This window comes from Acanthochromis polyacanthus, chromosome 22 (genome assembly GCF_021347895.1).
Source record: "Acanthochromis polyacanthus isolate Apoly-LR-REF ecotype Palm Island chromosome 22, KAUST_Apoly_ChrSc, whole genome shotgun sequence".
Lineage (NCBI taxonomy): Eukaryota > Metazoa > Chordata > Actinopteri > Pomacentridae > Acanthochromis > Acanthochromis polyacanthus.
Window position 1 is genome coordinate 6,525,950 of NC_067134.1, and position 24,569 is coordinate 6,550,518.

General features: G+C 41.7%; 2 protein-coding genes and 1 long non-coding RNA gene across 7 annotated transcripts; 1 reads left to right on the forward strand and 2 right to left on the reverse strand.

The window, feature by feature from the left end:
- Window positions 1-104: 104 nt before the first annotated feature.
- LOC127531813 (vitamin K-dependent protein Z-like) lies at window positions 105-4,065 on the forward strand. Its single transcript, XM_051941981.1, has 8 exons — window positions 105-303; window positions 642-805; window positions 883-907; window positions 2,116-2,292; window positions 2,360-2,491; window positions 2,566-2,636; window positions 2,709-2,850; window positions 2,929-4,065. The coding sequence occupies exons 1-8, from the start codon at window positions 243-245 to the stop codon at window positions 3,684-3,686; spliced, it is 1,530 nt and encodes a 509-aa protein (XP_051797941.1). The 5' UTR covers window positions 105-242; the 3' UTR covers window positions 3,687-4,065.
- LOC127531832 (uncharacterized) lies at window positions 932-1,586 on the reverse strand. 3 transcript variants are annotated; one of them, XR_007939023.1, is made up of 3 exons: window positions 1,437-1,583; window positions 1,112-1,311; window positions 932-1,036 (listed from the first exon to the last, which is right to left on the reverse strand). It is a non-coding gene; the product is annotated as an uncharacterized LOC127531832 (long non-coding RNA). The 3 variants fall into 3 exon arrangements; XR_007939025.1 differs by lacking the exon at window positions 932-1,036 and having other exon boundaries at window positions 1,119-1,186; window positions 1,237-1,386; window positions 1,437-1,586; XR_007939024.1 differs by lacking the exon at window positions 932-1,036 and having other exon boundaries at window positions 1,119-1,186; window positions 1,237-1,566.
- A 1,836-nt stretch (window positions 4,066-5,901) lies between the features above and the next one.
- On the reverse strand, window positions 5,902-23,880 carry LOC127531811 (PCI domain-containing protein 2-like). 3 transcript variants are annotated; one of them, XM_051941971.1, is made up of 16 exons: window positions 23,787-23,859; window positions 22,931-22,983; window positions 16,072-16,266; window positions 14,455-14,544; window positions 14,313-14,386; window positions 14,008-14,073; window positions 13,869-13,910; window positions 13,744-13,798; window positions 13,434-13,537; window positions 11,225-11,300; window positions 9,848-9,989; window positions 8,958-9,058; window positions 8,532-8,605; window positions 8,333-8,458; window positions 6,168-6,291; window positions 5,902-6,091 (listed from the first exon to the last, which is right to left on the reverse strand). In XM_051941971.1, the coding sequence occupies exons 5-16, from the start codon at window positions 14,330-14,332 to the stop codon at window positions 6,002-6,004; spliced, it is 1,020 nt and encodes a 339-aa protein (XP_051797931.1). In that variant the 5' UTR covers window positions 14,333-14,386; window positions 14,455-14,544; window positions 16,072-16,266; window positions 22,931-22,983; window positions 23,787-23,859; the 3' UTR covers window positions 5,902-6,001. The 3 variants fall into 3 exon arrangements, with proteins under 3 accessions (XP_051797931.1, XP_051797930.1, XP_051797929.1); XM_051941970.1 differs by lacking the exon at window positions 16,072-16,266 and having other exon boundaries at window positions 23,787-23,880; XM_051941969.1 differs by lacking the exons at window positions 16,072-16,266; window positions 22,931-22,983; window positions 23,787-23,859 and having other exon boundaries at window positions 14,455-15,769.
- Window positions 23,881-24,569: the final 689 nt, after the last annotated feature.

The window sequence follows — 24,569 nt, forward strand, 5'->3', positions numbered from 1 at the left end:
CTCTTTAGAGGAACTGAGGAACTCAGAAACTCAGGAGACGAGCTGAAGATAAACAATTAGAGATGAGATAAAAGAAGACGTTCAATAAATCTGCAGCAGTTAAACAGTTTAACTGACTGTAAGCAGCTGTTTGTCAGAGCTGTGAACAGCAGAGTGTGAGTGTGTGTGCGTGTGTGTGTGTGTGTACTGGTTGTGTGTTTGTGTGTGTGTTAGGCTGCAGTCAGTGTGTCGTCGTCGGCATCATGGCAGCATTTCTGATCGCCATCGGCCTCCTCAGATGTTTCCTTCAGGTCCACGGAGACGGTAAGACTTCACCAATAATTCAATCACTTATTAATAATCAATTAAAGTGGTGGTCATACAGACAACTAATGGTGATTGGACTGATAGAAATATATGAATGAACACGTATGTAAACATAGAATAGACTGTACTAAACGTAAACATGGGACCGACTGTAATGACACGTATGTAGACATAGAATAGACTGTAATAAACACGTATGTAAACATAGAACACACTGTAATAAACACATATGTAAACATGAATCTAGTGTAATAAACACGTATGTAAACACAGAGCGTCTGATTGGTGGACCTCAGAGCATCATTAGTTCCAGTAAGGTGGGGTTCTGGTGTCAGTTTTCCGCACAGAACCTGAAGCCGTGGGCGGGTTCCTGCGGTCCAAACGGGCCAATCGGTTCCTGCTGGAGGAGATCCTGCAAGGGAACCTGGAGAGGGAATGCTACGAGGAGATGTGCAGCTACGAGGAGGCTCGAGAATACTTCGAGGACACGACCCAGACGGTTGGTTTAGACAGACTGACTAGAGCACGAGAACACGAGAACCATCAAACCGCTCTGACTTGTTTGTTTGTTTACAGATCAAGTTCTGGACCATTTACTGCGGTGAGTTCCGTTTAACTGAAAACTAAAGCCTGTAACACGCCAACTACAACACGCCTGTAACACGTGTACTACAACATATCTGTAACACATCTACTACAACAAACCTGTAACATGTCAACTACAACACGCCTGTAACACGTGTACTACAACATATCTGTAACACATCTACTACAACAAACCTGTAACATGTCAACTACAACAAACCTGTAACACGTGTACTACAACATATCTGTAACACATCTACTACAACAAACCTGTAACATGTCAACTACAACACGCCTGTAACACATCAACATCAACACATCTGTAACACATCAACTACAACAAACCTGTAACACGTGTACTACAACATATCTGTAACACATCTACTACAACAAACCTGTAACATGTCAACTACAACACGCCTGTAACACGTGTACTACAACATATCTGTAACACATCTACTACAGCAAACCTGTAACATGTCAACTACAACACGCCTGTAACACATCAACATCAACACATCTGTAACACATCAACTACAACAAACCTGTAACACGTGTACTACAACATATCTGTAACACATCTACTACAACAAACCTGTAACATGTCAACTACAACACGCCTGTAACACATCTGTAACACATCAGCTACATCACACCTTTAAGATGTCAATATCATCACACCTGTAACACGTCAACTACAACACGCCTGTAACACGTCTACTGCAACACATCTGTAACACATCAACATCAACACATCTGTAACACATCAACTACATCAGACCTTTAAGATATCAATATCATCACACCTGTAACACGTCAACTACAACACACATGTAACACATCAACTACAACACACCTGTAACATGTCAACATCAACACACCTGTAACATGTCAACTGCAACACGCCTATAACACGTCAAGAACAACACACCTGTAACACGTTAGTATTCAGCTGTAGGAGTGATCAATATTTAGTTTGGATGGTTTGTTATGATGAGTTTAGTTTTACTAACTGGCAACTAACTGGTAACTAACTAGCGACTGTTTTAATTAGTAAAAACTAACAACAGATCAACGTTTCTCTGCTCAGCCTAAACTGGATGGTTGAATACTTACAGTGAGATTCAACGTGTTGAGTATTTACTACTTTAACTTTCAACTCTAAGTAAATGATTATTATGAAGTACTTGTACCCAAGTACTAAGAGGTGTTGTTGTCATGGAGACGGTGACCAGTGTGAACCCAACCCCTGCCTTCACGGAGGGAACTGTACCGACATGGTGGGCGGTTTCAGCTGCTCCTGCCCCGCCCCCCGCCACGGACGGCTCTGTGAACTGGTTGAACCGGGAGAACTGGGAGACGGAGGGCCGCCACCCATCGCACCACAGTACAAGCAACCAGGTAGGACCACGCCCACCTCTCCACCGCAGAGTCGGGTTAGTTGTGTTGACTGATGGGTCTCTTCCAGAGGTGTCCGAGTGTCCGACTGGAGGCCCGGCGGCGTGCGACCAGCTGTGCACAGCGTCCTTTCACAGCTTTAGGTGCTCCTGCATGTCGGGCTTCAAGCTGCAGAGCGATGGGAGGAGCTGCCAACCTGAAGGTGGGCTTCAAGATAAAAGTTGAACAAACAGCTCCCACTAACCGACCAATAACTGAAGGTCTTTGTGTCCTCAGCGGAGTTTCCCTGCGGACGCCTTCCGGACGCCGCCGCCTCCACCTGTCGCCATGGAAACTGTCCCTGGCAGGTAAGCCCTGAAGAAGACATTTAACCCCAATAAACCAAACATGGTGCAGATAGTGCTTGTTTCTGCCTCCAGGTGTCGCTGCTGAGCAGCAGCAGCAGGGGGGCGGAGCTCTGTGGAGGCGTGGTTCTGGGCCGGCGCTCCGTCCTCACCGCGTCCCGCTGCCTCCTTGCCTCTGGTTCCAACCCCAAACCTTCCGACTTCTTCGTGCTCACCGGTGCCGACCGCCGACTATGAACATCCTGCTTCATTTTCACAATAAGAGTTCACTCACCTGTCTTATCTCGTCTCCTAGGCAACAGGAAGATCCTCCTCCCTGTCCGAGCGCTGTTCCTCCACAACCGTTTCCAGGCGGATCGCCATGACAACGACCTCGCCCTCCTTCAACTAGACGGATTGCTGCCCTTTGGCCCCGCCCTCATCCACCTCTGCCTGCCCACCAAGGACTTCAGCGAGAACATCCTGATGCATTCTGGGAGGACCGGCGTCGCCAAGAGACTGACCCGGGACTGGAACCAGAATCAGAACCAGGACCTGGTCTACATGACGCTGGACGAGTGTCGCAGGCACTTAAACATTTCACATCCGCTCAGTAACAAGATGTTCTGCATGAAGACCCAACCTTCAGGGAACCAACACAGAACCCGACAGAGCCCAAACAGATCTCACAGCAGGTCCCATGTACCTTCAGGGAACCACACTGAGACCCAGAGATCAGGTGGACCTTTAGGGCACCGGATCCAGAACCAAACCCAAAACGCTCAGAATGGGTCTCAGAGCCTTGGCAGAACCTTGAAGCTCCAGAACCAGGAACCCTTACCTGCCGAGTCGAGGTCTGAGGTGGGCTGGTCATTTGACGGGCTGTTGTTGGGAACGCCGGTCGCCACGGTGGAGCGAGGGACGGCCTTCCTGACTGGGCTGCTGAAGTCATCGTCCTCCGGTGGCTTCGTCTTCACCAAACTGTCCCGGTACCTGAACTGGATCCGACCGAGGCTGGAGGCCGCCGAGAGTCACATGACCTCCCAGGTCAGCCAATACCCCGAGGTCTACTGAGTCACATGACCTCCCAGGTCAGCCAATACCCCGAGGTCTACTGAGTCACATGACCTCCGGCCAATACCCCGAGGTCCGCTGAGCCGCTACCTTCAGACTGTTTATTTAAAGCCAACAGAGCTGAGACTAACATCTAGGACCATCTTCTGGAGAACCGATCAGCTGATCCAAAGTTCCTCTCGGGTCTCCGAGGAACCAGTAAATATTCACTGAAGCTAAAATCATAGAATTTAGATATTTTAATCTGATAATAACCACACGTTTGTTCTATGGTCGATGATTTGCAGAAACATGAAGTCTCAGATGTTTCCTTTAGGAAGTTCTATTTGAAATGTGTAAACTTACATTTGCTGACTTTGAATAAATACATTAAAATAAATGTCTGAATGAGGTTTCAACTCTCTGAACCCAAAACAGGTCTAAAGGTGTTTTCCATTATTTCCAGTGTTGGTAATGTCTGAAAACATGCTGGTTCCAGGTTCTATAATCATTGTAAAAATATTATTTTCTTTATGAACAACCATAATGGGAGAGAAAATGACCAGAAAAATTATGGAAAAACCCAAATGAGATGCAAATCTAACACAATGGATGTAAAAGGGCCAAAATGTGGCAAGAAAAAGCCAAAACAAGATGGAAAACAACTCAACTGCAGCACAAAATGACCAAGGATGATCACGAAGAGCTTTGATATGTTGATTTCAAGTTCTTTTTCCTGTATTTTGGGTAAAATAGATGTAAAGATTCAATAACGATGCAGAACATCCAAACAAACAGATGGAAAATGACAGAAATGTTGGAGATGGTTCCAGGACTGTAACACTTTTGTAAAATGAAGTGTTCCTTCTCTGGTTTAAGGACACAGAAGACGAAGGAACATTTGATGAGCCTCAGGTAATGATGGAACGTTTGATGAGTCTCAGGTAAATGGTCTGTATTTATATAGTGCTTTACGTCACATTCACACACTGAAAGTGTACCATGCAAGGTGCTAACCACGACCCATCAGGAGCAATTAGGGGCTAGGTGTCTTGCTCAGGGACACCTCAACATGAGCATGACGGGCCGAGGATCGAACCTGCAACCCTCGGTTGCAAGACGGCCACTCTACCCACTGAGCCATTCCACCCCCAGGTAGACGATGTGGGAACATTTGATGAGTCTCAGGTAGACGCTGTGGGAACATTTGAGGAGTCTCAGGTAGACGATGGAACATTTGATGACTCTCAGGTAGACGATGTGGGAACGTTTGATGACTCTCAGGTAGACGATGTGGGAACGTTTGATGAGTCTCAGGTAGACGATGTGGGAATGTTTGATGACTCTCAGGTAGACGATGTGGGAACGTTTGATGACTCTCAGGTAGACGATGTGGGAACGTTTGATGAGTCTCAGGTTGACGATGTGGGAACGTTTGATGAGTCTCAGGTTGCCGATGTGGGAACGTTTGATGAGTCTCAGGTAGACGTTGGAACGTTTGACGAGTCTCAGGTTGACGATGTTGGAACAAGACCTTCTGAAACCTTCAGAAATGATCTTAGAGCAGAAGACATCACTGACTTGTTCTGGTTCCTCAGAGCTGCAGGACCTTAACCCTTTACGCTTCAGTGCGTCGTAGGTGTACCGCCGGCGGTACACCTACTAATTTGCATAGGAATTTCAAGAATGTCCGACGGCTGCAAACACGATTATACAAACACTATACGCCGATGGAAAGCTTAGATTCTCATGAATCTGCCGGTATAAACCACTTTCAGATGCGATTACTACAGCGGGTGAGAAAAACACATTTGTCCGACAAAAACAAATATTCATCCATCCGTTCTCTATACACGGCTTCAACGCACACAGCGCGACTCACATTTCCGGGTTCATTATTACACACAAAAAAAAAGATTCCACAAAAAACGGCCATAATCCAACCTTTTACATCCAGATGACACAAGCCAGTAAACTATTTTGTCCAAAACATGTCCTGAAGTCGTATAAAATCCCCGAATCGGTCATTTTCAAGGAAATGCACCTCGCGATGCCCGTCCAATATTCCCTGTATTTTTCGTAATTTTTTTTATTTAAAAATAGAATATTAGCGATTTTTTGTACTGAAAACGGCTGGAATTGACTGAAGCTTAAAGGGTTAATAAAGTGTTTAGAAATTCTACTGAAACAGACTCCATTACCCAGAATGCTCAGAGAATAACCTATCAGACGGACGTTCTACAAACCAGCAGAGATTTATTCAACAGTACAAAATAAAAGAGTAGAAAAGGAGGGCTGAGGTGTGCAACAGTCCAGAGGATTGTGGGTAACAGGGTTCAGGAGACCGAGGACAGAGGAGGGAACGGGTTCTGTTTGCTGACCACCAGCTTCTGGTGCTGCTGGGAGATGTAGCCTTTAATGTGGCCCTGAGGAGACAAGAAGAAGGAAAAGATCAGCTCCACTCCACTTGCTGCTCAGGTGAGTCTACCTGTAGGTCCTCACCATGTAGATCAGGTTGGCCAGGATGCACTGAACCTCATCGATGTCCACGTCCTCCACCTGCATCATCTTCAGAGACACCAGGAAGGCATCCAGAGGCAGCTGGTGGGTCCTCAGCAGGAGATACCTGGAGATACCAGAGAACGTAAAGTCGTCAATCCACCCATCAATCCACCCATCCATCCATCATTTTCCTTGAACAGGCTCCTGTAGGTAATATTCAGGAGTTTCATTAAAGGTCCTTACACACCGGGTGCGTTTTTTACGTGCGTTTTTTTCGGACGTCAATATTTTTTTTCGAACCTGTATCCTGTCAATACACGCGTTCACATCGGCAACGTTTTCTTGCTCAGCGATTTTGCGGCATTTATTTTTTCGGATCATGGTCGATTTTTCTAAAGTTTCGCATTCTTTGTGACCACTTCTGACCAATCAGATTGCGTGTTGTTGCGACATCCCATTCACCGGCATACAACATACTTTTCACTGTCAATTGCGTTGATGTCACGGTCATCAATTAGGTCTCGGTTGTTACCTTACGTTTATGGATTATAGTTTAATGTTGTGCTTACCCGGTACTGGCCCCGACTCACATTACAGTACATGATATCAAGACAGAAAGACATCGCAACGCATCTAATCAGAACTGAAAATAATCCGTCCGGTGTTGTGTTTTCTGCTTTTAGTATCTGTGGCATATGGTAGATATTATTATTATTCATACTTTATAGTTGAAGAAGTGAAGAAGATGTGGAGGAATTTGAGGGACACGTACGTGAGAGAGAAGAGAGAGGAGGGAGAAATGACGAGGAGTGGCCAGGCAGGTGGAAAACAGAAGAAGAGGTGGAAATACATTACGGCAACGTCTTCCTCCCCTTCGGAAAGTCGCAAAAACGCATCGTGCTTGATATGTATGGACAGGTGCGTCAAAACTCGCATCCGAATATTTCGCAATTTCGCATCGTTTATTCGCATCGCTCCCGGTGTGTAAGGACCTTTAGAAGAACAGGATCCTGGCTTTTGATATTTAGGAGCTTTATTTTGGTAACTCACACTTTCCTGAACAGGTTCCTGTAGGTGATATTCAGGAATTTTATTGTGCTAACTCACACTTTCTTTAACAGGTTCCTGTAAGAGATATTTTGGAGCTTTATTTTGATAACTCACACTTTCTTGAACAGGTTCCTGTAGGTGATATTTAGGAGCTTTATTTTGGAGAACAGGTTCCTGTAGGTGATATTTAGAAGCTTTAGTTTGGCAACCCCCTTTTTCTTGAACACGTTCCTGTAGGTGACATTTAGGAGCTTTATTTTGCTAACTCACACTTTCTGAAACAGGTTCCTGTAGGCGATTTTTAGGAGCTTTATTTTGGTAACTCACATTTCCTTGAACACGTTGCTGTAGGTGACATTTAGGAGCTTTATTTTGGAGAACAGGCTCCTTTAGGTGATATTTAGCAGCTTTATTTTGGTAATTCACATGTCCTTCGACACGTCCCTGTAGGTGACATTTAGGGGCTTTATTTTGGAGAACAGGTTCCTGTAGGTGATATTTAGGAGCTTTATTTTGGTAACTCACACTTTCTGAAACAGGTTCCTGTAGGTCATTTTTAGGAGCTTCATTTTGGTAACTCACACTTCCTTGAACATGTTTCTGTAGGTGACATTTAAGGGCTTTATTTTAGAGAACAGGTTCCTGTAGGTGATATTTAGGAGCTTTATTTTAGTAACTCACACTTCCTTGAACATGTTTCTGTAGGTGACATTTAAGGGCTTTATTTTAGAGAACAGGTTCCTGTAGGTGATATTTAGGAGCTTTATTTTAGTAACTCACACTTCCTTGAACATGTTTCTGTAGGTGACATTTAAGGGCTTTATTTTAGAGAACAGGTTCCTGTAGGTGATATTTAGGAGCTTTATTTTAGTAACTCACACTTCCTTGAACATGTTTCTGTAGGTGACATTTAGGGGCTTTATTTTGGAGAACAGGTTCCTGTAGGTAAAATTTAGGAGCTTTATTTTGAAGAACAGGCTCCTGTAGGTGATATCAGCTTTATTTTGGTAACTCACACTTCCTTGAACATGTTTCTGTAGGTGACATTTAGGGGCTTTATTTTGGAGAACAGGTTCCTGTAGGTAAAATTTAGGAGCTTTATTTTGGTAACTCACACTTTCTTGAACAGGTTCCTGTAGGTGATGATCTTCAGCTTCTCCAGGATCAGGAAGATGCCGCAGCGGATGAAGAAGGTCTCATGTTTGTTCAGAGCTTCGTTCAGCAGCAGCAGGTTTCCTTCACTGCAACACATCATTACCTGTCAGACCACCTGATGCTGTGATGTCATCACCTGAAGCCCCGCCCCCTGCTTACCTCACAGCCGTGGTGACGTCAGCAAACTGCATGAGGTCGTACTTCCTGAGGAGCTGATGGGTCGGCATGTGGCCCTGAAACAACAACCCGCAGTCAAACTGGGAGAACTTGGAACTAGTACAATCAGTTTGAACCAGGACTGTCTAACCAGCATAACCTAGATGAAGCCAGAATGACCAGTATATCAGCTCTAACCAGTATAACCAGTATAAACAATATAAAGACTAACCAGTAGAACCAGTCTAACCAGTAGAACCAGTCTAACCAGTAAAACCAGTAGAACCAGTATAGAGGATCTAACCAGTGTAATCAGTATAAAGGCTCTAACCAGTATAACCAGTAAAACCAGTAGAACCAATCTAACCAGTAGAACCAGTCGAACATGTAAAACCAGCCTAACCAGTATAACCAGTAAAACCCTCTAACCAGCAGCATCTTGACTGGCAGCAGGTAGATCAGGATCATCCTCTTGTTCTTCTGACTCGACCGATGGCAGTGATGGAAGGCAAAGGACAGGAACTCTTCAGCTGCAGGAACAAAACCAGGTTGAACTAAACTAGTTCTAGACTGCAGGTTTAAGTCAGGTTTAGGTCAGGTTCAAGTCAGGATAAAGTCAGGTTAAAGTCGGGGTTTAAAACAGGTTTAGGTCAGGTTCAAGTCAGGTTTAGGTCAGGATGACGTCAGGTTAAAACCAGGTTAAAGTTGGGTTTAAGTCAGGTTTAGGTCAGGACAACATCGGGTTAAAGTTGGGTTGAAGTCAGCTTAAAGTTAGAATAACGTCAGGTTTAGGTCAGGTTAAAGTCAGGTTTAGGTCAAGTTAAAGTCAGATTTAAGTCAGGTTAAAGTCAAGTGTAGGTCAGGTTAAAGACAAGTTAAAGTCAGGTTAAATTCAAGTTAAAGTCAAGTTTAAGTCAGGTTATAGTCAGGTGTAAGTCAGGTTAAAGTCGGGTTAAAGTCAGGTTTAAGTCAGGATAACATCAGGTTTAGGTCAGGTTAAAGTCAAGTTAAAGTCAGGTTAAAGTCAGGTTAAAGTCAAGTGTAGGTGAGGTTAAAGACAAGTTAAAGTCAGGTTATAGTCAGGTGTAGGTCAGGTTAAAGTCAGGTTTAGGTTGGGTTTAGGTCAGTTTTAGGTTGGGTTTAGGTCAGGTGTAAGTCAGGTTTAGGTTGGGCTTAACTCAAGCTTAAGTCAGGTGTAAGTAAGGTTTACCTGCTGTTCACATTCTGTAAATGCAGTACACTTCACTATTTCACATGTTAGACATTTCTGAATGCTTGATATTACATACTAACAAATGTTAATAAAAAAGATCAATAACCTGGTTTGAAGTCGCTGTCGAACATGGCCTTGCGGCCCACGTAGTATTTGTAGGTGACCTTCTGAGCAGGGCTGTAGTCATTCTTCAGGTTGGAGCTGTCGATGGCTCTGATCAGAGGCTTACACAGATGGAGCTTATTGATCTGCAAACACACTGATAATCAATCAATAGGCTCCAATCAACCATTACTACCAGACACACTGATAATTGAAATTTATCTTATTCGCCGATGATACAAATATTATTTGTTCAGGGGAAAACTTAAAAGAAATGATTGAAGAGGTTATACAGGAAATGGAAAAAGTGACCCAATGGTTTAAAGTAAATATGCTGTTAATTAATTTGGAAAAAACAAATACATGTTGTTTGGAAACAAACAATGTAATACTGAGGCGCGGATCAGCTTGAATGGAGTAATAGTTGAGAGAGTGTCAGAAATAAAATTTTTGGGAGTACTGCTCGATGAAAAAATTTGTTGGAAACCGCAAATTCAAAATGTAAAGATTAAACTGGCAAAAAGTATTGGAGTTCTGGGTAAAGCAAGGCATTTTTTTCCATATAGAGCGATGTACATATTATACTCTGCATTGGTAATGCCATATCTAAATTATTGTTTAGAAGTATGGGGTAACACTTACCAGACAAATTTACAACCTTTGTTTATACTTCAGAAAAAAGCACTAAGAATTATTCATAATGTTGGATATAAAGAACATACAAATGAACTGTTTTTAAAATGACAAGAAATGAATTTTTTTGATTTGGTTCAGTATAAAACTGTTATAATTGTGTATAAGGCAAGGAAAAATGAACTACCGAGTGAAGTTCAAAAACTGTTTCATGATAGAGAAGGGGGTTATTATTTGAGAGGGGAACTTAATTTTAAAGAAATGTATGCTGACAAAGCTAAAAAGAGAGTGTCTTTCTGTTTGCGGGGTTAAAATGTGGAACAAGTTAAGTGATGACATAAAAAGAAGTACAAATATTCAATTATTTAAAAGAAATTCTAAAACATTTGTCCTTTGTAAATATGCTAGAAATGAAATATAACAAGGTATTTCGTTTTCAATATTAATGTTGCATATGTTTTGCTGTAAATGTTCATTATGCCTTTACTGGAGATTGCTGAGAATAAGTAATTCAGTTGTATGCTGCTAAAACAGTATGTCAATTTAATTTCATGAATATAAGATTGTAAAGGGGGTAGGTTTCTATAAGTTTCACTTCAACCTACTCCTTTTTTAATAATATGTTTTGTAATCAGTTTAATTTCTGAATTGTTTTTTATTTGTTTTATTCGAAATAAACATTTCAATCAATCAATCAATCAGTAATCAATCAATAGGCTCCAATCAACCATCAATCCTTAAACCTCACCTTGAAGTAAATCTTGAACAGCTGGTTGCTCAGAAACATCATGCCCCATTTCTTTGAGTCCTCAATTCCTGCACGACTGGAGAGTAGAAAATATATACATGCAGTACACACAGTACTATATATACACACACATGTAGTACACACAGTAATATATATACAAATGTAGTACACACAGTAATTTTTTTAAGGTTAGGGTCAGGGGTCAGATTTAAAGTTCCATCTCTACTGGTAGGATTGGAGTTTCTACTGGTAGAGACTCCAATTCTACCAAATCGCAGTCTCTACCCTGACACACACACACACACATATATATATATACATATATATATATATATACACACACAGTGGGTACGGAAAGTATTCAGATCCCTTGAAATGTTTCACTCTGTGTCATTGCAGCCATTTGCCAAAATCAAAAAAGTTCATTTTATTTCTCATTAATGTACACTCAGCACCCCATCTTGACAGAAAAAAACAGAAATGTAGAAATTTTTGCAAATGTATTAAAAAAGAAAAACTGAAATATGACATGGTCAGAAGTATTCAGAGCCTTTGCAGCGACATTCATATGTAACTCACATGCTGTCCATTTCTTCTGATCCTCCTCCAGATGGTTCTGCTTCTTTATTGGAGTCCAGCTGTGTTTAATTAAACTGATTGGACTTGATTAGGAAAGGCACACACCTGTCTAGATAAGACCTTACAGCTCACAGTGCATGTCAGAGCAAATGAGAATCATGAGGTGGAAGGAACTGCCCAAGGAGCTCAGAGACAGAATTGTGGCAAGGCACAGATCTGGACAAGGTTACAAAAGAATTTCTGCAGCACTCAAGGTTCCTCAGAGCACAGTGGCCTCCATAAGCCTCCAGTGGAAGAAGTTTGGGACGACCACAACTCTTCCTGGACCTGGCCGTCCAGCCAAACTGAGCAATGGTGGGAGAAGAGCCTTGGTGAGAGAGGTAAAGAAGAACCCAAAGATCACTGTGGCTGAGCTCCAGAGATGCAGTCGGGAGATAGGAGAAAGTTCCACAAAGTCAACTATCACTGCAGCCCTCCACCAGTCGGGGCTTTATGGCAGAGTGGCCCGACGGAAGCCTCTCCTCAGTGCAAGACACATGAAAGCCGCATAGAGTTTGAAAAAACACATGAAGGACTCCCAGACTATGAGAAATAAGATTCTCTGGTCTGATGAGACCAAGATTGAACTTTCTGGTGTTAATTCTAAGCGGTATGTGTGGAGAAAAGCAGGCACTGCTCATCACCTGCCCAATACAATCCCTACAGTGAAACATGGTGGTGGGAGCATCATGTTGTGGGGGGGGTTTCAGCTGCAGGGACAGGACGACTGGTTGCAATTGAAGGAAGGATGAATGCGGCCAAGTACAGAGATATCCTGGAGGAAAACCTCTTCCAGAGTGCTCAGGACCTCAGACTGGGCCGAAGGTTCACCTTTCAACAGGACAATGACCCTAAGCACACAGCTAAAATAACAAAGGAGCGGCTTCAGAACAACTCTGTGACCGTTCTTGACTGGCCCAGCCAGAGCCCTGACCTAAACCCAATGGAGCATCTCTGGAGAGACCTCAGAATGTCTGTCCACCAACGTTCACCATCCAACCTGACAGAAGTGGAGAGGATCTGCAAGGAAGAATGGCAGAGGATCCCCACATCCAGGTGTGAAAAACTTGTTCCCAAGAAGACTCATGGCTGTACGAGCTGAAAAGGAGCTTCTACTCAGTACTGAGCACAGGCTCTGAATACTTCTGACCATGTGATATTTCAGGTTTTCTTTTTTAATACATTTGCAAAAATTTCTACATTTCTGTTTTTTCTGTCAAGATGGGGTGCTGAGTGTACATTCATGAGAAATAAAATGAACTTTTTTGATTTTGGCAAATGTCTGCAATGACACAGAGTGAAACATTTCAAGGGGTCTGAATACTTTCTGTACCTACTGTATGTATGTATATATATATATATATATGTACACACACACATGTAGCACATACAGTAATATATATACACATGTAGTACACACAGTACTACATACGTAAATACATACATATATATATATATATATATATATATATATATATATATATATATATATATATATATATATATATATATATATATATGTATGTATGTATATGTATGCATACAGATAGACAGAACTGTATCTGTAAATACTGCAGTAGTTTTCACGTACTTGTCACTGGCACACACCCTGAAGCAGCTCATCAGTTGTTCTGCTGCTTTCTCCAGCATCTCTCCTGGCTGACCTTTCGCTTTCTTCTGCAGCTGCTGCTCAGCCTGGAAACATTAATGTTGGAGCTTTCAGCCACACAGGGAGGTCTTCTTCTTCTTCTTCTTCTTCTTCTTCTTCAGAGGTCCAGCTCATTATATTCAGTACATTTATGTTTTTATTCCCATACAAATAGACTAATGATAAAGAAACATAAATATTAGATGTAGAGAACTGAGTCTGTCTGAGAACAACAAAACTAGAAAAGTCTCACGTTGTTGGCAAAGATCCTCAGATCCAGAGTGACGGAGAACATCACCGGCAGCGCCCTGAAACAACACGGAAACGTTCTGAAACGTTCTATAACATTCCTGCAACGTTCCACTACGTTCTACTCACCAGTTCTCCTCTTTGTGGGACTGGAAGGCTCTGAGGAAGGACGTTTCGGGTCAAGGAGCTGATTACTGATCAGTTTTAGGAGTGATTGGCATTACTGATTATCGTTATTGATCAGTTTCTGTGCAGTTCTGAAGGATATTGAACCACGAGCGTCTGGAACTTGTAGGCCTCAACGAAGTCGTGATTGGCCACAGCGTAGGTACACCTGTAACGATGACATCACAGCGTTCAGGTAGGTCAATAAATGTGATCAAAGCGTGGAATAAATGCTGCTCTGAATCAGTTAAACTAATCATATTTTATCAGCCAGAGGAAAAAACTAGAAGGTTCTATCAGAACAGGAACATCTGGCTGACTAATCTCTAATAAATAATCGATAATCACTAATCAGTCATCAGTAATCAATAATCCATCATCATTAATCTATAATCAATAATCAGTGACCTGAGGTGAGCTGCCACCATCTCATCGTACGGCGGTTCCAGAACCTGCTGACATTTCTCCTCTGGACTCGCCAGCTGCAACACAAACACAGGTGAGTCTGTATCCTAGCAACGCTGACAGCACCTGGGAGGCGGGGTCTCACCTGCAGGCGGGGGTTGGCCACGTGGGGATGTTTGAAGGACAGGAGCTCAGCGCAAAACGAACCGTCGTGGTTATCGATGGCCTCGTAGATCTGCAGAACAAGACGATGGAACCACAGAAGAACCAAATGATGGAACCACAGAAGAAGAACCAGACGATGAAACCACAGAAGAAGAACCAGACGATGAAACCACAGAAGAACAACCAGACGATGAAACCACAGAAGAACAACCAGACGATGAAACCACAGAAGAAGAACCAGACGATCAGACCACAGAAGAAGAACCAGACGATGAAACCACAGAAGAACAACCAGACGATGGAACCACAGAAGAAGAACCAGACGATGAAACCACAGAAGAAGAACCAGACGATGGAACCACAGAAGAAGAACCAGACGATGGAACCACAGAAGAAGAACCAGACGATGGAACCACAGAAGAAGAACCAGACGATCAAAACACAGAAGAAGAACCAGACGATGAAACCACAGAAGAAGAACCAGACGATGAAACCACAGAAGAAGAACCAGACGATGAAACCACAGAAGAACAACCAGACGATGAAACCACAGAAGAAGAACCAGACGATCAGACCACAGAAGAAGAACCAGACGATGGAACCACAGAAGAAGAACCAGACGATGGAACCACAGAAGAAGAACCAGACGATGGAACCACAGAAGAAGAACCAGACGATCAAAACACAGAAGAAGAACCAGACGATCAAAACACAGAAGAAGAACCAGACGATCAAAACACAGAAGAAGAACCAGACGATCAAAACACAGAAGAAGAAGAACCAGACGATGGAAACACAGAAGAAGAACCAGATGATGAAAACACAGAAGAACCAGACGATGAAAACACAGAAGAAGAACCAGACGATGAAGGTTGATGCTACAGGTACGGACCCGTACCCGTATCATCTGTACTAGAGGAACGGACCCATACCTGTAGCATCTGTACTAGAGGAACGGACCCGTACCTGTAGCATCTGTACTAGAGGTACGGACCCGTTAAGGTCACTGAAGAGCTGGCGCCGGCTAACTACTATTTGCTGCACATTACAGGCAGTTTATATGAATGACTTTGACGGCGAACATTGTGTAATTTAACTAAAAATACACCGTCTCCTCTCACACTTTAGACAATGTAGTTTTTACTCTTTTAGACGCCGTGTCTAAATTGTTTGAAGTCCAGTTCCTATTAATTAGTTTACCGCGTTCAGTGGTGGAAGCGGCTGACGAACTCCATTGCAAATGTTCCCATTTAATTTCGGACGCTAATTTACAAGATAAAGTTAAGGATGTCGAATATGAAACAAACACTCGTGAATGGTGAGGAGCAGCTCTTTAATTCGGCATGAATTAAAAAAAACCACAAACTCGATTTACTGTGATATTGTGAGATTTGTTTGTGGTTATGTAACTTAGCCATTCAACAGAGTCCGCTAACATTAAAGTGACTGTGACAGTGTCTGTGTTGACAGACGCAGAAAATACGTCAGGGTTTTGTTTAGGTTGTTAATATGTAATAGTCTGTCGCTACTTTTGAAGGTAAAAAAAATACTTATAGTTTGCTGGCTGTTACTTCCACCATTCATTCCGCAGATTCACCTCGAATCACGGAAGCGCCTTCATCAGCGTCGCCGGCTCATTAATATTTATGTCCGTCGGATTACCAGCCAATCACGAAGCGCGATCGTCAGCCGGTTCATTAATATTTATGTCCGGCTCATTAATATTTATGGTAAGGGAAAGTGCCGTATCCGTAGGCCACAGGCTACGGGTACGGGTCCGTATCTGTAGACACTACCGACGATGAAACCACAGAAGAACCAGACGATGAAACCAAAGAAGAAGAACCAGACGATGAAACCACAGAAGAACCAGACAATCAAACCACAGAAGAAGAACCAGACGATGGAACCACAGAAGAACCAAATGATGGAACCACAGAAGAAGAACCAGATGATCAAACCACAGAAGGAGAACCAGACGATGAAAACACAGAAAAAGAACCAGACGATGAAAACACAGAAGAAGAACCAGACGATCGAAACACAGAAGAACCAGACGATGAAACCGCAGAAGAACCAGACGATGAAACCACAGAAGAAGAACCAGACGATGAAACCACAGAAGAAGAACCAGACGATCAAACCACAGAAGAAGAACCAGACGATGAAACCAGAGGAGAAGAACCAGACGATGAAACCACAGAAGAACCAGACGATGAAACCACAGAAGAACCAGACGATGAAACCACAGAAGAACCAGACGATGAAACCACAGAAGAAGAAGCACACGATGGAAACACAGAAGAAGAAGCAGATGATGGAAACACAGAAGAAGAACCAAACGATGAAACCACAGAAGAAGAACCAGACGATCAAACCACAGAAGAAGAACCAGACGATCAAACCACAGAAGAAGAACCAGACGATCAAACCACAGAAGAAGAAGAACCAGACGATCAAAACACAGAAGAAGAACCAAACGATGGAACCACAGAAGAAGAACCAGATGATCAGACCACAGAAGAAGAACCAGACGATGGAACCACAGAAGAAGAACCAGACGATCAAAACACAGAAGAACCAGACGATCAGACCACAGAAGAAGAACCAGACGATCAAACCACAGAAGAAGAACCAGACGATGAAACCACAGAAGAAGAAGAACCAGACGATCAGACCACAGAAGAAGAACCAGACGATGGAACCACAGAAGAAGAACCAGACGATCAAAACACAGAAGAAGAACCAGACGATCAGACCACAGAAGAAGAACCAGACGATGGAACCACAGAAGAAGAACCAGACGATCAAAACACAGAAGAAGAACCAAACGATGGAACCACAGAAGAAGAACCAGATGATCAGACCACAGAAGAAGAACCAGACGATGGAACCACAGAAGAAGAACCAGACGATCAAAACACAGAAGAAGAACCAGACGATCAGACCACAGAAGAAGAACCAGACGAGGGGCAAGATGGCGGCGCTCTGAGCGGTTCGGTCTTTCGTCTTCTCTAAGTATATTCCCTCCAAAGTCTTAATATTGACGAGGAATTCCCACGAAACCCCACATTTCGCCTTAGCAAAGCAACTGGCAATTATACTGAGACCAAAATGTCAAAACAAAACGCAACTGTGTCTTCGCAGAAACTGTTTGACCACGGGTATGCTATGGTCAACGCCACGCCGATCGAAATAGACCGCAACAGCGACAAGAGAGATCGAGAGGACTCTTCTCTCCCCCAACACCGTCTAAAGATCATCCACGAAAAGTATCCAAGCAAAATGAAGAAGAGGTAACTGGCTCTGTTATCCTGGCTGCCATCAACAACCTAAACATAAAATTTGATTCACAAGAAGATCGCATGAGAGAGTTTGCTGCTAAGCTAACGCAAAACTGTGATATGCTAGCGAGCCTTGCCAAGACAACAGAATTCAATGCAGCAGAAATCAAAGACTCAAAGGCGAAAATTACTGCATTGGAACACGAACTGGAGGTTGTAAAAGCTGAAATGATTGTGTTAAAAGAAAGAAGCAAAGAACATGATACTTATAAGAGAAGATGGAATCTCAAAATTAAAGGAATGAAAGAGGCCATGAATGAAAACACCAGACGCGAAGTCATTGAACTGTTCGCAAAAATAGCTCCTCAGTGGGCTCAGAAAATGGATGACATTGTGGATACTGTGCATCGGCTTGGCCGCAAAGAGGAGGGAAGAGTAAGAAACATCATTGTTCAGTTCACCAAACGGCAACACAGAGATGCTATGTGGGATATGACAAAAGATTCAGAGGTCTGTCGAAACGCTAGAATCCGGTTCGGGGAAGATCTCACCAAGGAGGTCAAGGAGGCGAGAGAACTGATATGGCCACACATCAAACAAGCGCGCCAAGAGGGAAGGAAGGCGTACTTTCGAGGCCCCTACGGATACATTGAAGGTCGTCGTATTACAACTTAAGTAATGCTACTTACAAGTGCTTCATGTGGGAGAACATTAATAGGAGGAAATGACAACTTTTCAAGTAACCTTAAGTCACTAAACACTTTCATTTGATTTCTCGTGTTACATTTTATTTGTTTATTTGTATTGCGGCGAAGTTTGCCAGCAGATGAATGTTTTGAAAGCCAATTTAAGTTTTGTTTCGTTGAACTCAAGGGGTCTTAAAGACAATCTCAAAAGGAAAGCCATTTTTTTGCATTGTAAGGGTTTTAAATCACACTGTGTCCTCCTTCAAGAAACTCACTCGTGTGCCACTGATGCCGCATTCTGGACAACACAATGGGGAGACAAAATTTTCTTCAGCCATGGCAGCAACAAGTCCGCAGGAGTCGCCATCTGCCTTAACAAGTGTCCGGGTAATGTACTTTCCCATAAGGCAGATGATAAAGGCCATTGGCTGACAGTTGTTATAAAAGTTGATGATGCACATATAATTCTGACAAACATTTATGGTTATAATAATACCACCCAAAATAGGAATCTGTTGCAAGAAATCACTGAAATTATCTCTCAATACAAAATCTTATACCATACAGACTTAATATTACTGGGGGGAGATTTTAATTTGGCTCCGGATGATTATCTAGATAGATATCCATCAAAATTTAATGTTAATCATTATAATACCACTTTACTAGAATTTTGTAATACTTTCTCCTTGATTGACATCTGGAGGAACAAAAATCCAAGTCTTAAACAATACTCTTGGATCAAACCTAATGGATCTACCAAATCAAGGATTGACTTGTGGTTAGGTGCCCCAGGATTAGCTAGCTATGTTTCAGAGGTACTAATCTCCACGGCACCTTTAACTGACCACTGTCTGTTGTCTCTCAACCTAAAACCAGATGTCACAGCTAATAAAAGAAATGTATATTGGAAATTTAATACGGACCTACTAAAAGACCAAAACTATTGTGAAACAATTAAAGGCCTGATTGCGGATATCAAATATGATGTATCTATTGGTAATTACTGTTGCAGATGGGAGTTTCTTAAATTTAAAATTAGGCAGATTTCAATACAATTTGGCAAAGAAAGAAGCAAGGCTCTAAGGGAACAGGAATTGAAATTAATACAAGACTTGGATGATTACTGTAAAAAGACCCCAATGTTAGACTCTGACAAAGCTGCCTTCATAAACCTCAAGTGTAAGTTGGATGAATTAAGCTCCAGGAAGGCCAGAGGAGCCTTTATTAGGTCAAGAGCGAAATGGATCGAAGATGGAGAACGTAACACAGCGTACTTCTGTGGCCTTGAAAAAAGACGACAGGAAAGAAATCAGATTAGCACACTTATGATTAATGATGTTGAATGCACAGATCCAAAAACAATTTCTGATGAGGTCTACAAATTTTATAAAGATCTTTATACACCTGCGCCCTGTGATGGAGACACACTTTTGGACAGCATAAACCACAACATTCCATCTATAAGTGTGGACTTTAAGAAAATGTGTGACTTGACCATTGAATTGTCTGAGTTTGATGCTGCGGTTAAACAACTCTCCCTAAGGAAGTCTCCCGGACAGGACGGCATCTCATCAGACTTTTATAAACACTTTTGGGAGGACATAAAAGATCTTTTCTTCCTCGCAGTACAGGAATGTATCAGAAACAAATCTCTGATGACCACCATGAAACAAGGCCTGATTTCATTGATCCCAAAAAGTGGCAAAGACAAAAGATATCTCCATAACCTACGACCAATAACTTTACTCAATGTAGATTATAAATTACTTGCTCATGTCATTGCCAACAGGCTTAAAAAGGGTCTCTCACACATTATAAGCGAATCTCAATCTGGTTTTCTTAGAGGTCGCTCTATTCACAATAATATTAGACTTGTACTCGATTTGTTAGATTATCGTGACAGAATTGAAGAAGATGGTTTCATTCTGTTTTTGGACTTCTGTAAAGCATTTGACAGAGTTGAACACTCTTTTATGCTAGATACATTACATCATTATGGTTTTGGAAACCCCTTCTGTGACCTTATCCAAATGCTGTATAGTGACATCAGTAGCTCGGTGTTGCTCCCTTTTGGTTCTTGTAAGCGCTTCAGTGTTAAAAGAGGTATTCGCCAAGGGTGTCCGGCATCGCCCTTATTGTTTATTATGGTTTCCGAAATTCTAAGTATTATGATAAAAAATTGTGAAGAAATTGAAAAGTTAACTGTTTTAGGAACGCCACTTGCTATTAGTCAACTCGCAGATGATACCACCCTTTTTCTTAAAAATGAGGCACAAATACCCATTGCTCTACAAGTAATTGACCGTTTTTCTAAAGCCTCTGGGCTCTACTTAAATATTGATAAATGTGAGTTAATGGCCATTCATGACCATCCCCAAATATCATTGTATAACATTCCCGTGAAAGACCAAGTCAAATACTTAGGAATTATGATCTCAAAGAACCCAGTTGATAGAGTAAAAAACAACTTTGATAATACGATTAAGAAGAGTAAAGATATTCTAAATATATGGTTACAGAGAGACCTTTCCATGTTTGGCAGATTATTCCTCTCTAAAATGGAGGGTCTCTCAAGGATTATTTACCCTGCCTACTCACTTGATGTCCCTCAAAACCTCATCAAACAAATCAATCAAAACAACTTTAGCTTCATCTGGAAGAACAAACATCACTTTATAAGGAGAAATGACGTGGTTAAATCGTTGGAAGAAGGTGGTTTTAACGCGATTGATTTTGATCCAATGAATGGCGCTTTAAAATTAAGGTGGTTACAAAACTTTATATCTCATATGGATTCAATCTGGTTTAATCTCCCGTCTAAATTATTCTGTAATCTTGGTGGTATTCAATTTCTCCTAAAATGTGATTTTGAATTATCCAAATTACCCATAAAACTGTCCAAATTTCATGAACAAGTCCTAAATTACTGGAAACTGGTTTATAAACATAATTTCACACCCCATGATACTCCAATATGGAACAATAGATACATCCTCATTAAGAAAAAATCATTTTACTGGAAAGATTGGGCTGATCAGGGGATATGGTCGGTACTGCACCTCATGGATGGAAGAGGGAATTTACTTGATTATACAGACTTTCAAAGTAAATACAACATTGCTTGTTCAATCCAACAATTTTCAGATGTTATTAATGCAATACCACAGGCACTTGTATGTACTTTAAAAGGTACTCTATCTTATAGTCCTATTGTTCCCTGTTTACACTCTCTTTCCATTCAACAATGCCCCTTTGTAGACAAAAAATGTAATAACAAATTTTTAAGAATGACTATAACCAATGAATGCTTTCCATTACCTCTCAGGAGACGAAAGTTAATGGATGGTTTCACAAGTCAAAATATTAGGGTCATTAGATGTCACTATACTAAGTTTCCTATCCCACCTAAAGCTAAAGAAGTGCATCTTAAACATATAAACAGTATCTACCCTTGTAAAGAATACTTGCATTCCATATTTAATATTGAGGACAACGAATGTGCCTTTTGCACCAGTAATATCGAAACAGAAGAACATTTGTTCTTTGCTTGTATCTTTACAAAAATTTTTTGGGACAGTTTTTGCATATGGGCAGACTATAATGGTCTGGGAATATCATCCTTGACTTATTCTAATGTTAAATTTGGTCTTATATTGAAGAATAAGAAAAAACAATTTACAATTAATAATTTAATTGTAATGGCAAAATTCTTTATACACAAATGTAAATTTGGAGATGCCAAACCAGCTTTTATTGTTTTCTTAAAAGATCTTTTAATTCTGAAGGATTCTCTGAAACTATGTAACTCAAAAAAAGCTATGTGGCTCTACAATGACATGTCTGCTCTGTCCTTTAACCCCGTTGCACCATGATGTTGTTGGCTTTCATTGTTTTGTTTATTATTATTGTTCTGTTTCGTTTTGATATGCGAATGTTTATTAACACCGATCAGTACTTTGTCTGAATGTAAATTGCTGTTAGCTTATAAGCTTCATTTGTCAATTAAAAAAAAAAAAAAAAAAAAAAAAAAAAGAAGAACCAGACGATCAAACCACAGAAGAAGAACCAGACGATGAAACCACAGAAGAAGAAGAACCAGACGATCAGACCACAGAAGAAGAACCAGACGATGGAACCACAGAAGAAGAACCAGACGATCAAAACACAGAAGAAGAACCAGACGATCAGACCACAGAAGAAGAACCAGACGATGGAACCACAGAAGAAGAACCAGACGATGGAACCACAGAAGAAGAACCAGACGATGGAACCACAGAAGAAGAACCAAACGATGGAACCACAGAAGAAGAACCAGACGATCAAACCACAGAAGAAGAACCAGACGATCAACCACAGAAGAAGAACCAGACGATGGAACCACAGAAGAAGAACCAGACGATCAACCACAGAAGAAGAACCAGACAATTAAACCACAGACGAAGAACCAGACGATCAAAGCACAGAAGAAGAAGAAGAAGGTCACCTGCTGCAGGTACTGGTTAATGGTGATGTGAGCCATGACATCAGCTGATCCACCTGGAAACACAAACAGACGATCATCTACCTGTCCAGGTGTTCTGTCATTTATTCCTACAATTATTATTTATTACAGACAAAAAAATACATTAAAATACAAAAACAACATCAATGTTATTACGAAAAGACAGATTCACATTCCTGATTTTAATGTTTTAATGAATTAATATTCCTGATTTTAATGTTTTAATGAATTAATATTCCTGATTTTAATGTTTTAATGGATAAATATTCCTGATTTTGGTGTTTAAATGGATTAATATTCCTGATTTTGGTGTTTTAATGGATTAATATTCCTGATTTTGGTGTTTCCCAGCATCACAGACGAAAAGAGGAGATTAAATACTGTAGTTTTAAAGGCCAAAGCAGTAAAGTATTCTGTATTTTCCAGAGTTCAGCCTGAACAGTTTTTCTAAAGACAAGATAAGATAAGTCCTTTATTTCTCCCCATATCAGGGGAAATTCACATTGTTACAGCAGCAATAAACGTAGAATCAAAATAAAAATGTGTAGCAGTGCAAGAATGTCTGTGCAAATCATTATGGTTTAAAGAAGTAAAACCTGAAACGATAAACAGGTTCTGACCCTTTTTAACCTAAAACACGTTTTGAATTCGTACACTAACTGTCAGAACGTGAATTAAACCGTTAAGGAACGTTTGCTGCACCGGATGAATGAACCATGGAGCTAACAGGCTAACTGTTAGCATTAGTTCCGCCGCAGTTAAAATGTCGCTTTAAGGGAAACAAACAACACGTCTACGCCAAACAAACAAACAACAAAACAAACAAACAACTACCAACCAGCAACACGAAGCCTGAGGACGAAAACCTTCAGCTGCGGTCCGCTGCACTGACAAACGAAGCCGGACCGCTTTGACTGACGGACATCCGGAAGACAGGCCGTAATTTTTCAGAATAAAGTTGATACCAAAATAAAAGCTTTCATTTTAATATATCACTCTCAGAGCTCCAGAGATAGTCAGAGTTGCGACACTCATACTCTCGCAGCGGGGGGGTCACGTGGTTCATGTAAGCCTGAATAGTTCCAAACAGGCAGCGCTGTCATTTCCTTCTATGGGACTGAGAGCGGCGATTTCACGGTAAAAAAGGAATAAAATCACACCTCCAAGTTAGTCTGGGAATACCCAGACTGCCTGTGCACTCATTGTCATTTCGTTTACTAGGCAGTCTGGCGACCTGGGGTTGAATTTGTCCCTGAGTCAGGGATCCAATCACAGGACGGGGAGGGACAGTTAGACGATGACGCACACTAAGCGACTACGCGCAATGCATGATGGGTTGTTCATAACAAAACACGAGAACAATTGAGAAGAAGCGTTACCTTTGTTGTCGTGTTTCCGAAGGAACAAGCTAGTGGACTCGGTGGGTTTGGGCAGGTCTTTTTCAAAGTCCTCGGTGTCTTGGACGGGGTGGGTTCACGTTGTCTTTTCGATACGCTGCTTAACCGGACGTTCTCTTCCCATTGCCTGAATAAAGGAAAGTCTTTTTCAAGCCGACCGAGTGTGGAGGTGCAGCGCTGGCAGCATCTGTTTGACTGCTCCGGCTCCGGGGTGACTATCAGGT

Excerpts from the sequence above, each read along its gene's own strand:
- LOC127531811 (XM_051941969.1), bottom strand. The coding sequence starts at position 15,381 with ATGATACGGGTACGGGTCCGTACCTGTAGCATCAACCTTCATCGTCTG. Across the intron at positions 9,059-9,847 it reads CGACAGCGACTTCAAACCAG|CTGAAGAGTTCCTGTCCTTT; the intron begins GTTATTGATCTT and ends TTGTTCCTGCAG. Across the intron at positions 8,459-8,531 it reads GACGTCACCACGGCTGTGAG|TGAAGGAAACCTGCTGCTGC; the intron begins GTAAGCAGGGGG and ends GATGTGTTGCAG.
- LOC127531813 (XM_051941981.1), top strand. The coding sequence starts at position 243 with ATGGCAGCATTTCTGATCGCCATCGGCCTCCTCAGATGTTTCCTTCAG. Across the intron at positions 908-2,115 it reads GTTCTGGACCATTTACTGCG|ACGGTGACCAGTGTGAACCC; the intron begins GTGAGTTCCGTT and ends GTTGTCATGGAG. Across the intron at positions 2,851-2,928 it reads CGACTTCTTCGTGCTCACCG|GCAACAGGAAGATCCTCCTC; the intron begins GTGCCGACCGCC and ends CTCGTCTCCTAG.